At 38.2% G+C, this 17,926-nt stretch overlaps 1 protein-coding gene across 2 annotated transcripts in view; it reads right to left on the bottom strand.

The window, feature by feature from the left end:
- Positions 1-6,815: 6,815 nt before the first annotated feature.
- Positions 6,816-17,926, bottom strand: part of CLNS1A (chloride nucleotide-sensitive channel 1A) — a 37,693-nt gene continuing 26,582 nt past the window's right edge. Inside the window, exons 4-7 of one of the 2 annotated variants that reach the window (XM_069070924.1) lie at positions 17,333-17,440; positions 16,260-16,367; positions 11,295-11,384; positions 6,816-7,671 (exon numbers count right to left, since the gene is read on the bottom strand). In XM_069070924.1, the coding sequence (XP_068927025.1) occupies positions 11,317-11,384; positions 16,260-16,367; positions 17,333-17,440 (284 nt within the window). In that variant the 3' untranslated portion in view covers positions 6,816-7,671; positions 11,295-11,316. Of the gene's footprint in view, positions 7,672-11,294; positions 11,385-16,259; positions 16,434-17,332; positions 17,441-17,926 lie in introns of both variants that reach the window. The other variant, XM_069070923.1, reaches the window with a different exon arrangement.

Genomic DNA, 17,926 nt, shown 5'->3' on the forward strand with positions numbered 1-17,926 from the left:
AGTGAGCAGAACCAGAATAATTTATATAGTAGTAGCAGTATTATAAAGATAATTGATTCTGAAAGACTTAATAAACTCTGATCAGCATAAACCAACCACAATTCCAAAGAACAGTTTTTTTTTTTTTTGGAACATGGCTAACACAGCAATTTGTTTTGCATGTCTATCTGTATTTGTAACAGGTTTTATATTTTGCCTTCTCAATGAATGGAAAGGGGGAGGAGAAAATTTGGAACTGAAAACAAAATAAAATTGAATTTTTTAAAACTGTTCGATTCCCCAAAGGCAATCTATTCTTCTTTCTTCCTTCTGTTCATTTTTGGGTCCATCTTCTTTTCTGATTATATTATATAGCTGAAACATGGAATATCAGATTCTGATGAAATAACTGTGTGGGTTATCCAAATGCAATGGAGAAGTTCATAGTTTTGTGAGACTAGGCTGCAATACATTATTGACCTAGAATTATGAAAAAGTTCCAAAATGAGGTCATCAGGGATATTGGTCCAGAAAGCAGGTGGACCATTTGGTAGTAAGAATGAGGAATAACTGACAAACAATCCATTTCTTCCACTTTTATCTACTTAATATCCAGATGACTCAAGTGGGGACTCCTTGCAAAAGGATTTCTGGGAAGGTATGAACAGGAGCCAAATAGGATGAGAAATTGGTGGGCCTTAGATTCACTGAAGTATCCAAGGCAAACAAGGAAAACCACACACCAGGTAAAGAGTGCAAGTCACAGAGGAAGATGTTACCTGAAAGGATCATATGTTCCTTTCTCGGGGGGGTAAACTTAGAAACATGGCCAAGTGTAAGGGTTATGGGATTTAAAGATCTTCCATGCCCCATTGGACTTGCTGACGTAGCAGGAAGGGGCAGAGCAAGAGGAAGCGGAAGCCAAGCTAGAGTTCCTGCGGTGGCTAGCAGTGGCGGCGACGTCGACGGCAGCAACAGAGGCAGCAGCAGCGCGAAGCCCTTTTTGAGTCAGCCAGAATTTCTGCTAAGGACTACTGCTGAGGACTGCCAGGGGCCGGAGCTGCTGGGAGCACGCTTCCTGGAAGCTGGGTGGTTGCTGTGAGTGGGGAGAGGAGGACCTTTGCCTGAGGTAGCCTGTTCTGTTTTAAAGGCTTGAGAATGTGGGTGCTTTCTACTTTATCTACCTGTGCCAATGTCATAACTACTCTGATGGCTTTCACTTTCTGGTTTTGGGACTCAGTCTTTTGGTATTTTAATAAATTTTCTAGCTTATGCCCCCATATGGCAAGCATGATGTATTTTGTGATGGATAATTATATCAGCATATCTGTAATTTCCATAGGCATTGTGAATATGGCATTGCTGATACACCAAGTGAAAACGCATTTGTCATGTATTTCTGTAACTGCCAAATCTCTCACAAATTCAAGACAGATCAGGCTATTGCTTATACAGCATTCTCAAGGTTTACAAAGTGCTTGTCCTGAAGGATTGTATGTTATTTTGGAATCTTTCATCTGTGTGCTAAAAATAAAAGTTTCAAGCTCTTCTCAATTATAATATTCCTTCCCATTGCACTTTACAATGCAATGAAAACTGTTTTTTTTTCCTGTCTCTATGACTACTAGTAAACCTTTCTGAACATAACTTATAATTACTTTTTCTTCCTACAACACAATGAATTGCCTAATGTTTTAAATTTTAAAGTGTAAGTCTAGAACTATTCAAAGCCTGACTTGTGAATATTTTTAATGGATTGGGGCTTATTTTTTTGCCTCATTTTCTCCCTTTTTTTTGGAGGGGGAAAGGCAAGGCAGTTGGAGTTAAGTGATTTACCCAAGGTCACACAGCTACCGTGTTTCCCCGATAATAAGACCTATCCCGAAAATAAGCCCTCCCCTTACTAAGATTCCTCTAAAATAAGCCCTCCCCCGAAAATAAGCCCTATTGAGATTGCCACTGTAGTGAAGGTGATCCCCTGCACTACATGCTACATTACAGTATCCTCTGTATGCACCGTCCCCCCCCCAGTGAAACGCACGCCGCGCTCCGAGCTGCATCCAATCAGAGCTGCAGCAGTGAGCATGTCATCCTGTTCTTTATTGAATTCATTATTGAATAAAGGTACATTTTTTTGTTCACATTTACCTGTTTATTAAAATTGCTGTCAATGTTCATTAAAATAAGCCCTCCCCTGAAAATAAGCCCTCTGGTGTTTTTCTGTCCAAAAAAAAATAATAGGACAGTGTCTTATTATCAGGGAAACACGGTAGTAAGTGTGATCAAGTGTCTGAGGTTGTATTTGAACTCAGGTCCTCCAGACTCCAGGGCTGGTGCTCTATTCACTGTGCCACCTAGCCACCACTCCCTTTTCTTTCCATTCTCTAACAGGTTAAATCTTAGCATGTCATTTTCTATTCCCATAACTGGTTGTATATTTTTGTATGGCCAGTGCCTTGAATACAGGTGCTTAATGAATGCTGATCCAGGTGACTCAGGGTCCTAGATTGCCTATGTAAAAACCACCTTTGCCCTTCTCACCCTCCTCAGATCTATCCTGTTCTGCCTCCCCTTCTACTGTGCTTCCTAGAAACCTATTCTATTATAAACTGTCCTTCATGCTATAAAGCTATACGGCCGCCTCTCATATGCCTTCCATTTTCGTGCAATCCCAGAAAACTAGCTCCACCAGAAGAGGTGATATCCTTGATCACTGTAAGACTCTGTGCCATTGTCTTCTACAACAGCCCCTCACCCCACTCCACCCCCATGTCATATGCACTGCACTGGGAGGAAGAAGTGTATTATATGTTGCTACCTGGGTTTTATTCATAATATTGCCACCATCACTACATTATTTTTCCTTTGAGTTTCAATCCATCCAGATGTAACATCCTTTCCAGATCCTGGTACCAGTTAACTACCAGTCTTTCTCAAGAAGTTCAAGACCTGGCCATTAATCTCTCTACCTCAAGCTTTATCCTTCTACTTGGGGAAATTAATATATATGTCAAAAGTTCCCTCAAAAAACAGGCAGACCTGACATCACAAAGTCCTTATTGTTATAAAATAGCACTCCTGGTTGTGCTCACTGCACTTGGCATCAGTACATCCAAGTCTCCCCAGGTTTCTGGTCTCAACCCCTTTAGTAAGGGGTGACTCCCTCAGTCTGTTTCCTCATCTGTAAAATGGGGATGATTATAACACTTACTTCCCAGGACTGTTGAGGATAAAATATTTAAGTACTTTGAAAACCTTAAAGAACTATATAAACGCTAGTTATTAGGTTTTTCCTGTATGACTTTTCAGTGCAAACACCTCAATACCCTCAACTGCGTCTTCACTCCACCTCAGCCACCCAGGTGGACTCCTTTGCTATAATCACCCCAAATTGTCACACCTACATGCTATGTATCTCTGAGATCCTGATCAATGCCTTCTAACCCTTCCATCTTTTCCTATGCTTGACTCCTCTTAAACCTGCCCTCATCCTAGTGATAAGGATATTATTCCATTAAATCAAGTAACTATTCAGAAAGACCTGAAATGCAGTTAGAAGACACCTTCCAGACTGTAGGACATCTTTTATTACAAAGCACCAATGACTAAAGAAAGATGACAGCATACAGGCTCGTTTAAAAAAATTTAAATTGTATATTTTCCCATCACCAAAATCTGCCTTCTCCCTCTCCACATCTCCCCCCCACCCCTCCCCCACACACACTGAGAAAGAAAAGCAAAACCTGGGGCGGCCAGGTAGCACAGTGAGTAAGAGCACCAGCTCCAGTGTCAGGATGACCTGGGGATCAAATCTGGGCTCAGATACTCAGCACCACACCCAGAAATAACTGGCTGTGTAACTTTGAGCAAGTTACTTAACCCTGATTGCTTTAAAATACAAAAATTAAAAAAAAAAAAAAGGCAAAACCCCTGCTATAAAGGTGTAGTGAAGGAAAAAAATTCCTGCATTGGCCATGTCCCCTAAAACATGCCTCCATTTACACACTTAAGTCTTTCATCAGGAGGTGGGAGGCATGTCTCATCATGAGTCCTCTGAAATTGTGTTTGGTCCTCGTGCTGATTGGAATTCCCAAGTCTTTCAATGTAAATTGTTCTGGTTCTGCTTGTTTCACACTGTATCAGGTCATACAAGTCTTTCCAGGTTTTTCTGAACCACCCCTTCATTTCATGCAGCATAACAGTATTCCATCATATTCACATGCCATAGCTTATTCAGCCATTCCACAATTGACAGGCATCCTCCAAGTTTCCAAATCTTTGCTGCCACAAAGAGCTGCTCTAAGTAATTTTGTATATCTTTAGGAATTTGTTTTCCTTGGGATTAATTCCTCCCTTAATCTATTATCCCTCTTTCTCCCCACACCTTTCCCTATCAAGTGAAACGTATTATGGTACCAATCTGGTTTTTTTTTTTTTGTTTTGTTGATTTTTTTTTATTACATTTGCAAATTACCACTTCACGTCTCTTATGACAAAGTTAGTGATGTAAAAGTAATAATATAGTAATCTCATCTGAAAGTACATGTAGTATTTCATTAATTGTTGGCATAGTTCGGCAAAGACAATATCCTTTATTCATTTGCTGTGAATCCTCTTCTTTAATTTTTGATACTAGTGATTTGGTTTTCCTTTCTTTTTTAACCAAATTAGCTAATAATTTATTGGTTTTCTTTAAAAAAAAAAAGCAAAGCAGCTCCTAGTTTTATTTTTGTTTTCAATTTTGCTAATTTTGTTTTGGCATTTAGTAGATATTTAAAAAATTTTTTTTAAAGTATTTTAAGTTTCATTCCCAACTCATTGAACTTTTCTTTTTTTGTTGTTGTCAATATACATTTTCCCCTAGGAACTGCTTAGGCTAAATTCCAGTAATTTGGGAATGTTGTTTCATTTTTACTGAAATTATCACTTCTATAATTTGTTCTTTGACCCAACAGTTCTTTCGAATTTTGTTAAGTGTGTTAGCCTTAAATATTTTTTTTTAGCAAATCTTTGATATAAATTTTATTGCATTGTGATCAGTAAAGTTTGTATATATTTCTGCTTTTTTGCATTCGTGAAGTTTTTGTGTTCTAAAACATTCATTTTTTGTAAAGGTGTAAAGTGTATTCCTATTTATACTTGTTGCCTCCATTTTCTAGTCTACTACTTGCTTCAAAATCCCTTTCGATATGATTTCTAACTCCACCACTCAATTCAAAGTGCTCTCCAAGGTTATTAATGAGTAATTGCCAAGTCTACTAGGAAGTCTTTTCTCAGTTCTCATCCTTCTTGAACCTTTTAGATTCTTTCTAGTTTTCTTGACACTGTTCTCTTCATACCTTCTGGGATTGTCTACCCACTAACTGTGGGTGTCCCCCAAAGCTGTCTTAAGTCCTCTATTCTGTCTATATTCTTTGGGGAATCTCATTAACTTCTCCTGGGTTCGATTATGTCTCTGCAAGTCAACTATGTATTAAGCACCTGTTTTGTACCAAGTATCTATTAGGTGATAGGTGTCAAGGATACAGATATAAATAGCAGTCCCTCTCCCCTTCCTTTTCCTCTCCCTCACTTTCCACATTGTCTTTGGTCAAAATATTGTCAATTCTCCCCCGAAAGAACCTCATCTCTGCACTAATGAAGCAACCAATCTAGGTCAAGAATATTATTGTCTCTTGCGTAGATTACTGCAACAGCCTTCTATTTCAACTGCAAGCGTCCAGTTTCTCTCCCCTCCTCAAACCACTCTTGATATGGGGGACCAAAATAATCTTCCTAAAATACAAATCTGATGTTATCTCCTACTCAAAAATATTCACTTATTTCTAAATGCTTCTAACTCCCCAGGTTAGCATTTATAGCTCTTCACAATCTGGCTCCATTCTATCTTTCCAGACTTACTGCATGCTCCTACTACCTTTCAAGATCTCTGTGTGCTGGCCTAAGCTGCCACTGAATGAGGCACTCCATCCCACGCCAACGTCTTTGTATAAGCCACTTTCTTTTCACCTTCAAGGAATTCCTAGCTCAGCACAGGGGCCAGAGAAGGCACTTAATTAATGCTTGTTGGATTGGATTAAATAATGTTATCTTCATATTACATGCCATGAGAGCAGTACTAATTTTAGAGGATAATGATGAAATACTTTCCCTTCTTAAGTGGAGATAGGAAACAGGCCACTGATAGTGACAGGAGACAACACTAACAGAAGAAGTTGTAATTTTTTTGTTTAACTGTTTTTATTAGGAGAGGTCTGAGGGTGGGGAAAGATACACTGGGCAAGTAACAAAATCACAGGCACATGGTCAGTTTGTTTTGCTTTTTTGCTTGATTCATAGTTACAAAGAAAGAATCTGTTGGGGGGACTGTAGGGAAGTGACAGTGTTGTGATAAAACAAAAGGAAAACAGTAGTTGGCTAAGTGTTCTACTATTTATGTACTTGTGGAATGAGAGAAATCCAGCAACATTTGATGAACTGGTAAATATTACAAATTCTCTCAGAGCATCAAAATTATTTTAATTTCTTAAATTTTAATCATAAATTGACACCCATTTGTCAGTGGGAGCTTGTAAGTGCTAACGGGTAACTATGTTATTTGACAATGTCTCCTACGTTAAGGGGAAGAGATGAAAGTCTCTTAAAACATGGCTCTAGTATATTCTTTTTAAGACAACTGGCTAAAGAGGTGTGAGCAAACAAAGCTCAACATAGAGAATTTCCACTGTTTCTTTGTAGGATTGTACTACAAAAGGATACATATCAGATATAGAGTATAAATTAAACACTACATATATCAAAAAGTTAAAAACACAGTATGAAGAGACACCACAGAGTAACATATAAAACCTAATTTTATTTATTTAGCTGTAACAAAGACAAAAGGATTCTCATCTTCAGTATTTTAAGGAACTCATCCCAGCCTCTCTAAATCTTCAGAGGTATCTAAGAGGGGATAGCTTTTGAGGCCAATTTGTCACAACAGACTGGAATTATAAAATTCATTTTTCAGACTAAAGTGAACTGTGAAAAAAGCAAAAGCTTGTCAGAAGCTCCCAGCTTATGTTAATGGAGGTCGGTGGGACATGGCAGAATAGTTAATTAGGCTACTCATAGAAGTAGGAACAAGCTAATCAGGCTTTGATATTCCCTATGGGTAGTTACCTGATTGATCCAGAGTACAAAAGAACAGAGGCAAGCCTCTGAGACCTCTTAATCTCCTCTTCTTGAGGAGCAAGTTCTGCTATATACACTTATGCACACACACATGTATACATGTATGTGTATATACATACACATGTGTGTAGATGTACATATGTATATGCATACATGGCATATTCTGGTTGTACATCCTCCCACCTCTTATTCTTTTCCATATCCCTGCACCATGTGGGCCTCCTACCTTACTGTGAGATGAATACTGTGAGAGGAGGATTTATAGGCCTAGATGACTGCAACTGGGTATGGAATTTTTGAGTCAATAAGCTACAAATATCCTCTTGGGTGATCCAGTCACTTCTGTTAATAAAGACTGTAAGCTTCTGCTGGTGGTGATTTATATGGCCTCAGTATAAGTCTGTCTGAAGAAAGAACTGGTTTAGGTCATTTTTGCAGAGGGGAAAAAGATGTTTCTTCTCCTGTCTCTCCACTGTGGAAAGATAGAAAGTTCCCTCCTTCAGTAATATGTGGAATCTGAAAAAGAAGTTGGCAGTTTTAAAAATAGCTAATTTATAGTATCTTTTAGTGGTAAAAATCAGTGTTGGCATGGTTATTTTAAACACACAGTAATTCCTTGTTTATTCTTCTAACATATTTTTAAACTACCCACTTAAAAGTTTTGTACAATCCTGGGAATTTTCAGTCAGTCACCAGTTTTAAGATGTTCAATTTTTACTAACACAGTATCTCCGGTTCTCTGGTGTGAAGAAAATAGAAAAGCAGACAATTTTATCATTAGGAGCTCTGTGATGTTATCATAATTACTTTGTTATTACACAGTATCTTCAGAATTCTAACCAGAGCATTACAGGAACACCTCACCTAGGTAATGAGCAGGCTATGTTCTGTGATCCTGGCAAATGAAGGTAAGAGATCAAGCTACTTTTGAAGTTTTTTTCATTACTTTCAGAATGAAGAAAGAAACCTAATGAAATCTAAAAATGTGCTTCCCTTGCAAGACAATGTGAAATTCCAACAATTATACCCACTGAGTTATCTGAATAGTATAAAGTCTGACTAAAAATAAGAAAACAATAAATAGTTAGCATCTTATTACAGTGAGAGTTAAAAGCCGATCTAAGAACAAACAATATGGAAAACCTGGGTGTGGAGGCTGGTTGATGGTCCACCTCTAGAACAAAGGGTTGGAGGAAGAGGGGTGGAGAAAGGGGGAAGTAGATATCTCAAAAGAAGCAAATTCAGGAGGGAGAGAGGGAGAGGGAAAGAAAGAGAAACAGAGAGTGAATGAGAACATGGGAGGGTGAGAAACGGGGATAGAACCTTAGGGTTCACTTATTCTAAAACTCTTATGACATTTGAGACAAATGGGCATACTACCTCTCAAGATGGTTCATTCCTCTTTTAGATATAATTGTGAATTCAATGAAAGTCATGAAATTAGTGTCAACAATCACAAGCATTTATTTATCAGTCAGTAGTCAGAAAACTGGTAGGAAAGTTTAACTGCAGGTAAATGCAGAGTAATGCACCTAAGGGAACACAGTCTAAACCTATTCCAATTACACAATGAATCTATTATCTGTGTGGAGAGAGGCCCCACAACTTATAATGTTGTGGTTCCTTTGAGAACCACATGGTCCTGTATTTAGTGCTAGAAAGATGAAAAAACTAAACAATCTCTCCTCCTCACCCCATAACTGTAGTCCTTATCTCTAAGGAATCAACAGACTAAGGCAATATGACATACATTTAAGGTTTAGGTTCTTCTCATCCATGTCTCACATCAGTCCTCTGACCATTGGACAGTCACCCAATGTGGATCACTTTTGATGTTGTGGGGAGACAAAGGAACCCATGAATTATCTATCTCTTGCACTCATCAGAAGACTAGCCCACCTCCTTTTCTGGTCATACATCTGGTGATAAACTTTACACAGCTGTTTCTGTACAATTCTTCATTGATATTATGTTACTACCTACTCACCCTGTACCTTCTCCATTGCCCTGTGGGTAATCTAAAGCTTAATTCTTCAGAAACTGTGGTATTCCAAGACTCCTAGGCACTGAGGATAACTGGAAGAATATTGATGTTAATAAGATGGTCCTTTGCTTCAAGGAAAAGCACTGTGCAACTTCCCAAAGGTAATCCAGCCTGTTTTCTTCCTCCTATTGAATTCTGGACCCAGCTCTTTCTTATCTGCAGTATCTGTCCAAGAGGTATGTACTAAGGGACCAATCCTCTGGGATGTACATCCAAGTAACTGTGATCTTAAAATGCACAAACAGAGGCACAGTGACTCAATCTACTCTGCCCTAGTCAGATTACATCTGGAATACTGGGGGGTCATTAGTTCAACAGACCATATTTAGGAAGGACATTAATAAGATGAAGTGTTCAGGGAAAGGCAAGTAGGATGCTGGACAGCCTCTAATTTAAGCAAAGGGGTATTCAGTGTGAAGAAGGACTTAGAGAGGACATGACAGCTGTTCTGAGGTATCTAAAGGATTGTTATGTAGAAGTGGGATCAGTTTTGCTCTGCTAGGTTCTAGAGAATAAGAGCCCTAGAAGGAACATGACCAAAAAGTACAGCAGCAAATTTAATCCTGATATAAGGAAAAACTTCTTACAATGAGAGCTACCGAAATGAGGTAGAGGCTGCCTAGTTGGATGACCAGCTCATGGGTATGGTGTAGAAGGGATCTTCATTCAGACAGGGGTAGGATTAAATAAATTCTCTTCCAAGACTGACATTTGATGAATATCAATGTAATTAAGTACCACAATGCAATTAAGAATGCTAAAAACAATCAAACCAACATTTATTAAGTACCTATTGCATATACCAAGCTCTCTACTAGAGCTTGGGAATGAAGATAAAATATTTAGCAGTTCTTCTCCCTCAAGTCAATTACATTCTTTTGGGGAAGATAACATGTACTTAAATAAGTGGTTGAGACCAACACAGATAGATAATTTATATTTTTCTAGTTTATTAACACAACTGACATTGCATAGATTTGCCAAGTACCTTCCTCACAATAACCTTGTGGTTGTTGCCCAATTAGTAGATGAGGAAACAGTCTCTGAGAGACGAAGTGACTTGCTTATAGTAAATGTCCAAGGAAGGAATCTGAACCCAGGTTTTCAGATTCCAAGACAAATAATTTTCTTTCACTGTATTATTTTGTGGACCTGGGTTCTCATAATGGGCTATGTCAGCAGGATATGAGCTCTGGCACTTTCTATAGCAATCTAGAAAGGACATGAACGAAAGCCTGGCAAAAGACCCTTAGAGTCACCCATTCTTCTAAGAATCACCCTAGAGATTTCAGGCAGGACCCACATCTAGAAGACAAATTTTTTTGGCTATAACAACTAAAAAAAAAATGTTTTAAATTAAGATACAAAAGGATTGTGGATTGTATGTAATTAGAATACCCACAGTGATGAAATCACAAATATTTAAAACATTCAAGTATTACTCAGTGTCAATCTCCAGAATTTCTAATATATTTTGACCACTGTGCCACCTAGCTGCCCCTCGCATATATAATTAAAGAGGGTTTCATCTCCTAACAAACCCTTCTAGGAGCCAGGGAGTCTGCTATGTATGGTCCACTAACAATGTCCTCAGGATGCAGATGGATCTAATAATCAAACATTTCTTTATGTCAGAGAAGGGTGGTTACTAGCCCCACATAAGTACTAGTCTACTCTGCTTAATGTAACCAATCATGTTGTCCTCACCCCCATCATGCTGTCTATCCTGTAACTAATCACATTGTCTTCCCAACCTACCCAACTCCATTCTTTCCAAAACTATATTAGGGCTAGTGAACCCTATCTCTGGGTATTTTGGTTATCAAGAAGTCAATGACCCAATTTATTGGTTATTGCTAGTCTATTACTAACTAATAAATCAATCGTGCTCAGACCATTGTCTCTCAGTTTACCTTAATTTTCAAATGTAACACCTAGCACAGTTCTCTGCATAAAGTAGATACCTAATATTTCCTGAATAAAAGATGTGCAAATGAGTATCTTAACCAGGTCATGAAAAGTAAAATTTAGTATTTCATATTATTAATTAATTTTCATATTCAAAGTCAAGTAAGAAAACAAACCACTCACTCACCTAATTTTGGCATAAGTAATCTTCAATGATCAACATCTGCATCCTCAAACTGTCCAGCAACAGTTGGTGTGGTATCTATCTCCATCCCATCTTGGAAAAAAAGCAGAGAGCCAAGAGTAAGACAAAATTATTTTAAACTGTTTAGTAAATACTCAGAAAAAGGAAGCAGTGTTCACAAAGTGCCACTGTGGCCTCATAAAGAACAGATTAAGAAAGACTAACTTCATTTCCTTTACCGACAGGGTTACTAAAGCTGGTAGGTCAAAAGAATGCCATAGATAGAGTTTAACTAAATTTAGCAAATATTTGGCAAAGTATTTCATACTATTCTTGTGAGAAAGATGTGGAATATAGCAGTGGTCTTCAAAATTGGGTGCATGATAATATATTGGGGTAGAAGAAAATATGATAACTATAATTCATATTTTTTTATCTAAAAACAAACTTTACCGATATTTAATATACACAGTGAAAATGGCACCCTCATTTGGACGTACGTAAGATGGTCTTGTGTCATAGTAGTAAGTGAAGTCTCCTACAAGTAGAGTGGAAATCTCACAATGGGAGGGGGAATGACAACGGCACTTTCATTCTATATTTCAATGCACTACAGTTTACATGAGCACAATTAAGTGGATTCACAAATATTTTCTTTGACCCTTTAAAATGTCAATTTTTTATAAAATACAGAATATTTAGCATAGTGGTAACAAGTATGCAATTTAAAAATAAATATACATATATTGGGAGAGTATTTGTTCAATTTTTTTATTGGAGTTAATAAAACCCCTTTTAAGTAAAATCAAAAAAGTTTAGAGATTGCTGGACAATTATAGAATTAGATGGATTAAGAAATGATTGAATAGTTGGATTCAAAAAGTGGTCAGCTATTAATGTCCTGCATCAGTCAACTTGTTAGGTAATGCAGGTTTCTAGTGGGGGTGCTTAGCCTTGAGCTGTATAACATTTTTATCAGTAACATAAAGGTATCTGCACCATAGGTAGGTAGATGGTATACTTATCAATCTGAAAGTGACATAAAGGGATAGCTAACCCAGTAGAGGACAGAGTAGGGATCCAAAAAGATACTTCCAAGTTTAGAGCACTGAAGCAGATAAAATGCAATAAAGGTAAGTGTAAAATTTTATACATAGGTATAAAAAGTTTACTACAAAATGGGAATGACACAGTTAAGTCAGCAATTTGTCTAAAAAAGGTGTGTGGGGCGGGGAGGTGTCTTTGTAGACTACCAGCTTAATAAAAGCCATTATGTGTCATTAAAGCGTTATGTACCAGCTGAAATCTTATGGCCAGTGGCTGCACTGAGAGTGGCACGGCAGTGCTTCTAGGAGTAAGCAGACCAAATGGGAACACTTTGTTCAGTTCTGGAAGGATGCTGCTAAGCTAGGGGATCTTGCAGAGAAAAGCAATTAGGATGGTAAAAGATCAGAACTCATGTGAAGCAGAAATGTTTAACCTGAAAAAAACTCAGGGACACACTATATAAATGTCTTCAACTACCTTCAGGGTTGTCATGTGGAAGAGAGGACTTGTTCTGTCTGACCCCAGAGGAAAGAACTAGAAACAATAGGTGGAAATGGCAATTTAGGCTGGCTATCAGAAATGATTTCTTAACTATCAGAAATATCTACAAGAAGAATTAGCTGTTTTAGGAATGGTGAGTTCCCCATCACTGGAGGTCTTCAAGCAGAGACTGGATTACCAGTTTGTCAAACACATTGTCATGGGAAGTTCTTTTCAGATATGGTTGTGGTTGCCTCTTTAACTTTAAAATTTTGTGAATTGTGAATACTTTTGTTCAGAGTAAGTTACATTATATAGAAAGAGCTGGTATTCTCTGATGGCAAGAAGCTGGTTATAATTTAAAATATAACATAAAGGAATTGTGGGGGGAAAATGGTACTGGAAAATTGTAACAAAGCTGAAATTACCATTTTAAATTTTATTTGGTCTTTTTGGAGTGGCAGAGTACTAAGCTCTTAATTATAATAACAAAAGAATACCATGAAGCCCTACTATAGTCAAATCTCATTTGCAAGATGTTAATTAATAGGGCACTCTATTAAAAGTTCTACTTTTATTTCTTATTGTGGCACGAAGAAGCCTTGACTACTAAAATATTGTACCAACAAACCACAAACTCTAGCAGGCTCTATAACAAGATGAAAAAGCTTCATAGTATGGGTTCATGATGAATGCATTTCTTCTAAGGACCAGCCCAGCTAAATTTGAAGTGGAACCACTACTAGGTGATGAATTTAAAGAGTTGCTGAGTTATGGAGGAATTTGCAATCTGTTTTGAAGGAAGGTGCAACCCCACCAAGATTACAGCTTCTGAAAGCATTAATTAGTGGGGCATACATGGAGAAGGTGGACAAAATAAATTCACAAAAACCCCCTCTAAAATATAATCTTAACTACTAGTTCCTACAGCATATACAAGATATCATACAGTTAACAAAAAAATGAAGAATCATTTCTATAGGAGATCAATACTCTAGTTATAACCACTTGTGAGGTTTTAAAGAATAAAGACAAATCTCTAGTCCTCCATTTGTAACGTAAGAGGTTATTCCAAGTTAGAAGGATTAGCATATAGTTATAGTGAATAAATCACTGGAGTAGTAAACAGTAGGCCTGACTTCTTGTCTTGACTCCAAAATTAATTGTATCACATCATTAATTTTTTGCCTTGATCTTTAATCAGTTCCTTATCCTATGTTAAAAAAAACCAAAACCCTAGGGGCGGCTAGGTGTTACAGTGAAAAGAGATGCAGCCCTGTAGTCAGGAGGACCTGAGTTCAAATCCGACCTCAGGCACTTAACACTTACTAGCTGTGTGACCTTGGGCAAGTCACTTAACCCCAATTGCCCTGTTCTCCCCCCTCCAAAAAGCAAAAAAACCCCAAACAAACCAAAAAGCAAAACCGTAGATGATCTCAAAATTTTCCTCCAATTCTAAAATTCTGCAATTTATACAATGAACTCCAAAAATGGAGAGATCTTCTAGGTAATGACCATATAAACTAGGTACATATAAACATGAAATGAAAGATCATTACAGGAAAAGAATTGTATTCTGAAGTCCCATTTCCGCCTCAATTCAAATCCTTTTTCAATAGGTGCAGTAACACTGCCTGGTCTGTGCTTTGCATGTACCTTTTCCCCCTGGAAGGGGAAGTTCAAGTTTAGATAAAAGACTCCTTAAAAATTAAGTGTGGACTGCTACAAGTCTCTTATCTTTTCCCACTATGATCCCACGCATGTTCTCATTTGTGATTCCTCCCTATCCACTGGTGCCTTCTCTGCTGCCTCTAAGAATGATGCTTCCTCCATCCAATTATTCTTCTCCACTCATCCTCAGCCATACTCCTTAGGAAATGACTGATATGAGAAGCTCCCTTTCTTTTCCTTTCTCCCTCTTTTTTTTTTTTGCTTTTTGGAGGGAGGAAGGTAGGGCAATTGGGGTTAAGTGACTTGCCCAAGGTCACACAAGCTAGTTTTTGTGTTAAGTGTCTGAGGCTGCATTTGAACTCAGCTGGTGCTCTACACTGCGTCACCTAGCCGCTCCTGTTTCCCCCTCTCTTAAACCCTCAGCACTCTACCTTCTGACTCAGCACTGAACTGAAACTGCCCTCACTAAAGTGACCTGTGATAGCTGAATTACACATTTCACTGTTCTCTCCATCTCCATGCCTGCTGACCTCTCTGCAGCTTCAGATGCTGCGGAGCACGCTCTAGTCCTTCAAGCTTTTGTTACACTACTCTCTGGCTCTCCTACCTGTCTGACCTCTCCTCCCAAGTCTCTTTTGCTGCTTCTTCATCCAGGTCATGCTCACAAATTGTGGGTGCCCTCAAAGCTCTGTCCTGGCTTTTCTCTCCATTCCTTTATTCTCCATCTGCTGCTCTCTTCTGCTTCCTTGGATTCAATGACTGTTTCTATGCAAATGATTCCCAAAACTATATATCCTTCCCTAGTTCCTCTCCTGAATTCTAGTCCCTCATCACCAGCTGTTTGGATATCTAGAACTCAAATGTCCCTTAAAATGAACATGTCCAAAATAGAATTCATTATAATTCCCCCTAAAGCCTCTCCCATTCCAAACTGTCAAGGACACTACTTACCCTCTTAAGACCCAAAGGTTTACATCCTCAGCATGACTCTTACTCACTCCACAAATCCACTGTTTCACAGCCTCTCCTGTCTGTCCCCTTCCCTCCACTCACACAGCTGCCACACTAGCTCAAGCCCACACTACCTCTCACCTAGACTCTTGCAATGACCTCCTTAGGTGTCCCAGAATAGTTTCTCACCACTCTTAAGTTCTTTCTCAGCTATTCCTAAGCTTCCTACCTTCCTTCAAGGCTCCGTTCAAATCCCACCTTTTCCAGGAGGCCTTTTCTGACTCCCTGGCTGCTAGTACCTTCCTCTAGAAGAGCAGCTCCTGCCTGCTCAGAAACTAAATTTGGAGATTCTGATGCCATTTTTGCAAGATGTAAGTGTCTAGCATTTGGGCAAACCCTGGTCTCCTGACCTCTAGTAGTTTCAGCATTAAAACTATACAGAACACTCAATACAACTTTCACTCCCTATGAGCAACCACCATACTTTGGTCAAAGTTTAAACTGTCAGCTTCGTAGAAAGCATCCAAAAGGACTTATGTAACATGTACCAGAAGCAGAGTGATACAGTGGATACTGGATTTGGAGTTCCAAGGCCTGGATTCAAATTCAGACTGAAGTGGTGCTTTACTACCTATGTGACCTTGGGCAAGTCAATTTCCTCTCACTGGGTCTCAGTTTACTCATCCCTAAGATGAGGAGATTGGACTACCTGACCTTCTCAGGCCCCTGCCAATTCTAAAACTATGAACCCAAGAAGAAAAGACTGAATGTCTGATAGTAATATTCAGGTCAAATATAAAAATTTTGGAAAAGACTCACCTTCATAATCCCTAATTGAGTCTTCTGTTCTTACTCCAGCCATGTTATATTGGCTGCTCACAGACTGAGCAAGCATTCCTTCCAATCGCTCCAGAGTGGCTTGTCCTTCTGCAGTTAAATGAGACAATCCTTCTTCATAGGTGTAAAATGTAGGAATATCCCCCTGTCCTTGTTCTGAATGCACAAATTTTTTAAAATTCAAATGAGATAACATAAAGTACTTTACAAACCTTAGAGCATTATGTAAATGCTAGCTATAATTATTTCAAGTTATAGCATAATTCTTAGAACAAAAAAAAAAAAAATCCATGTTATTAACAAGTTTTCTCCTGAAAAGAAAATAGTTAAATCTGGCTCCTAGTGGGGTTCAGAACTTAAGCAGGAGGGCACTGGAGAAATAAATCTAATAGGTATATAGCCCAGGATGCAGTAATCTTTCCCAAAAGGACCAAAAGCATGAGAGGGTGAAGAACATTTTGTGAACAAAGGAAAATGTTTTATACAAGAAGTAAATATTCTGCCATGAGGGGCAAAATCCCCAGAAGAGGGGTTTGTGTCAGAGATGACACAGCATATAAAGGAAAGGAAGCCTTAACATACGTGGAAGTAAATTATTTGTGTGTACATAAGACCAATCGGGAATAGGACAGTTGTTTCAGGATACTGACTATCCTAAGACAAGGAATGTCTCATGGTCAGGGTCTATCCTACAGAAATGACAAGAGTTTTTATAAAAGTGGAAATGATCCATTAAAGTGGGTAAGAAACATGACTCAGTCTTGGGAGGAGGTTCTGAGACATCATCCCAGGTTCCTTTTTCATGCCTTTTTTTTCTACTGATGCCTTTTTCTCACATGCTCTGGCCTAAGTATGTGATATCCTGCATGTGTTTATTTATTCAAAAGATAAAAAGAATAAACTGTGACATTAATCTTTTCTATATGTAGAAAAAATAATACAAATACCAACACTACACTACATAACACATATACCTATAAAAGATTATAAACCCCTGCCACAATAGTTAAGTTGAATCAAAACTGAAATAAACTGAAGTACAAAATTGTACTAACCATGTGCTTCCACATCATATTCTTCTCCATCATAATCATCTGAATCTTCATCCTCAGGATCTGGATGTAAAGCTTGACATTCACACATTGCAGCAAACAATGCTTCCACTAAACAATACATAAATAAAGCATCTTTTCTTTAGTCCACAAGAAAAATGAACTTAATGAGATTATTATGAATACACACTACATGAATACAGCTTTAGAGCTGGAAGGGACCTTAGAATCCATCTCCCCTCAAGTAAGTTGTGGGACTGGAAAGACTGTGAATTGGTCCAAGTGCTCTTGAAACAACTGGGAATTATGTAAGAAAAGTCACTAAACTGTTTATACCTTCTGATTCTGTCCTCCCACTACTGGATAACTATTACTTGCTCTAACACTACCTCTCCAAAAAAGTCAGCGACAGAAAAGATCCAATGTACAGGACAAAATGCTGTCCTGCAAAATATTCATAGCAATATTCTTTGGGGAAGCAAAACACTAGAGACAAAATATGTGCCCAGTGATCGCTATATGGCTGAAAAAGCTGTGGTATATAAACATGTAATGGAATACTATGGTGTCATAGGAAAACGATGAACTGTAACGAAC

Source organism: Petaurus breviceps, unplaced genomic scaffold (genome assembly GCF_028583685.1).
Source record: "Petaurus breviceps papuanus isolate PSGF00001 unplaced genomic scaffold, PetGlider_PUasm1.0 90823, whole genome shotgun sequence".
Lineage (NCBI taxonomy): Eukaryota > Metazoa > Chordata > Mammalia > Diprotodontia > Petauridae > Petaurus > Petaurus breviceps.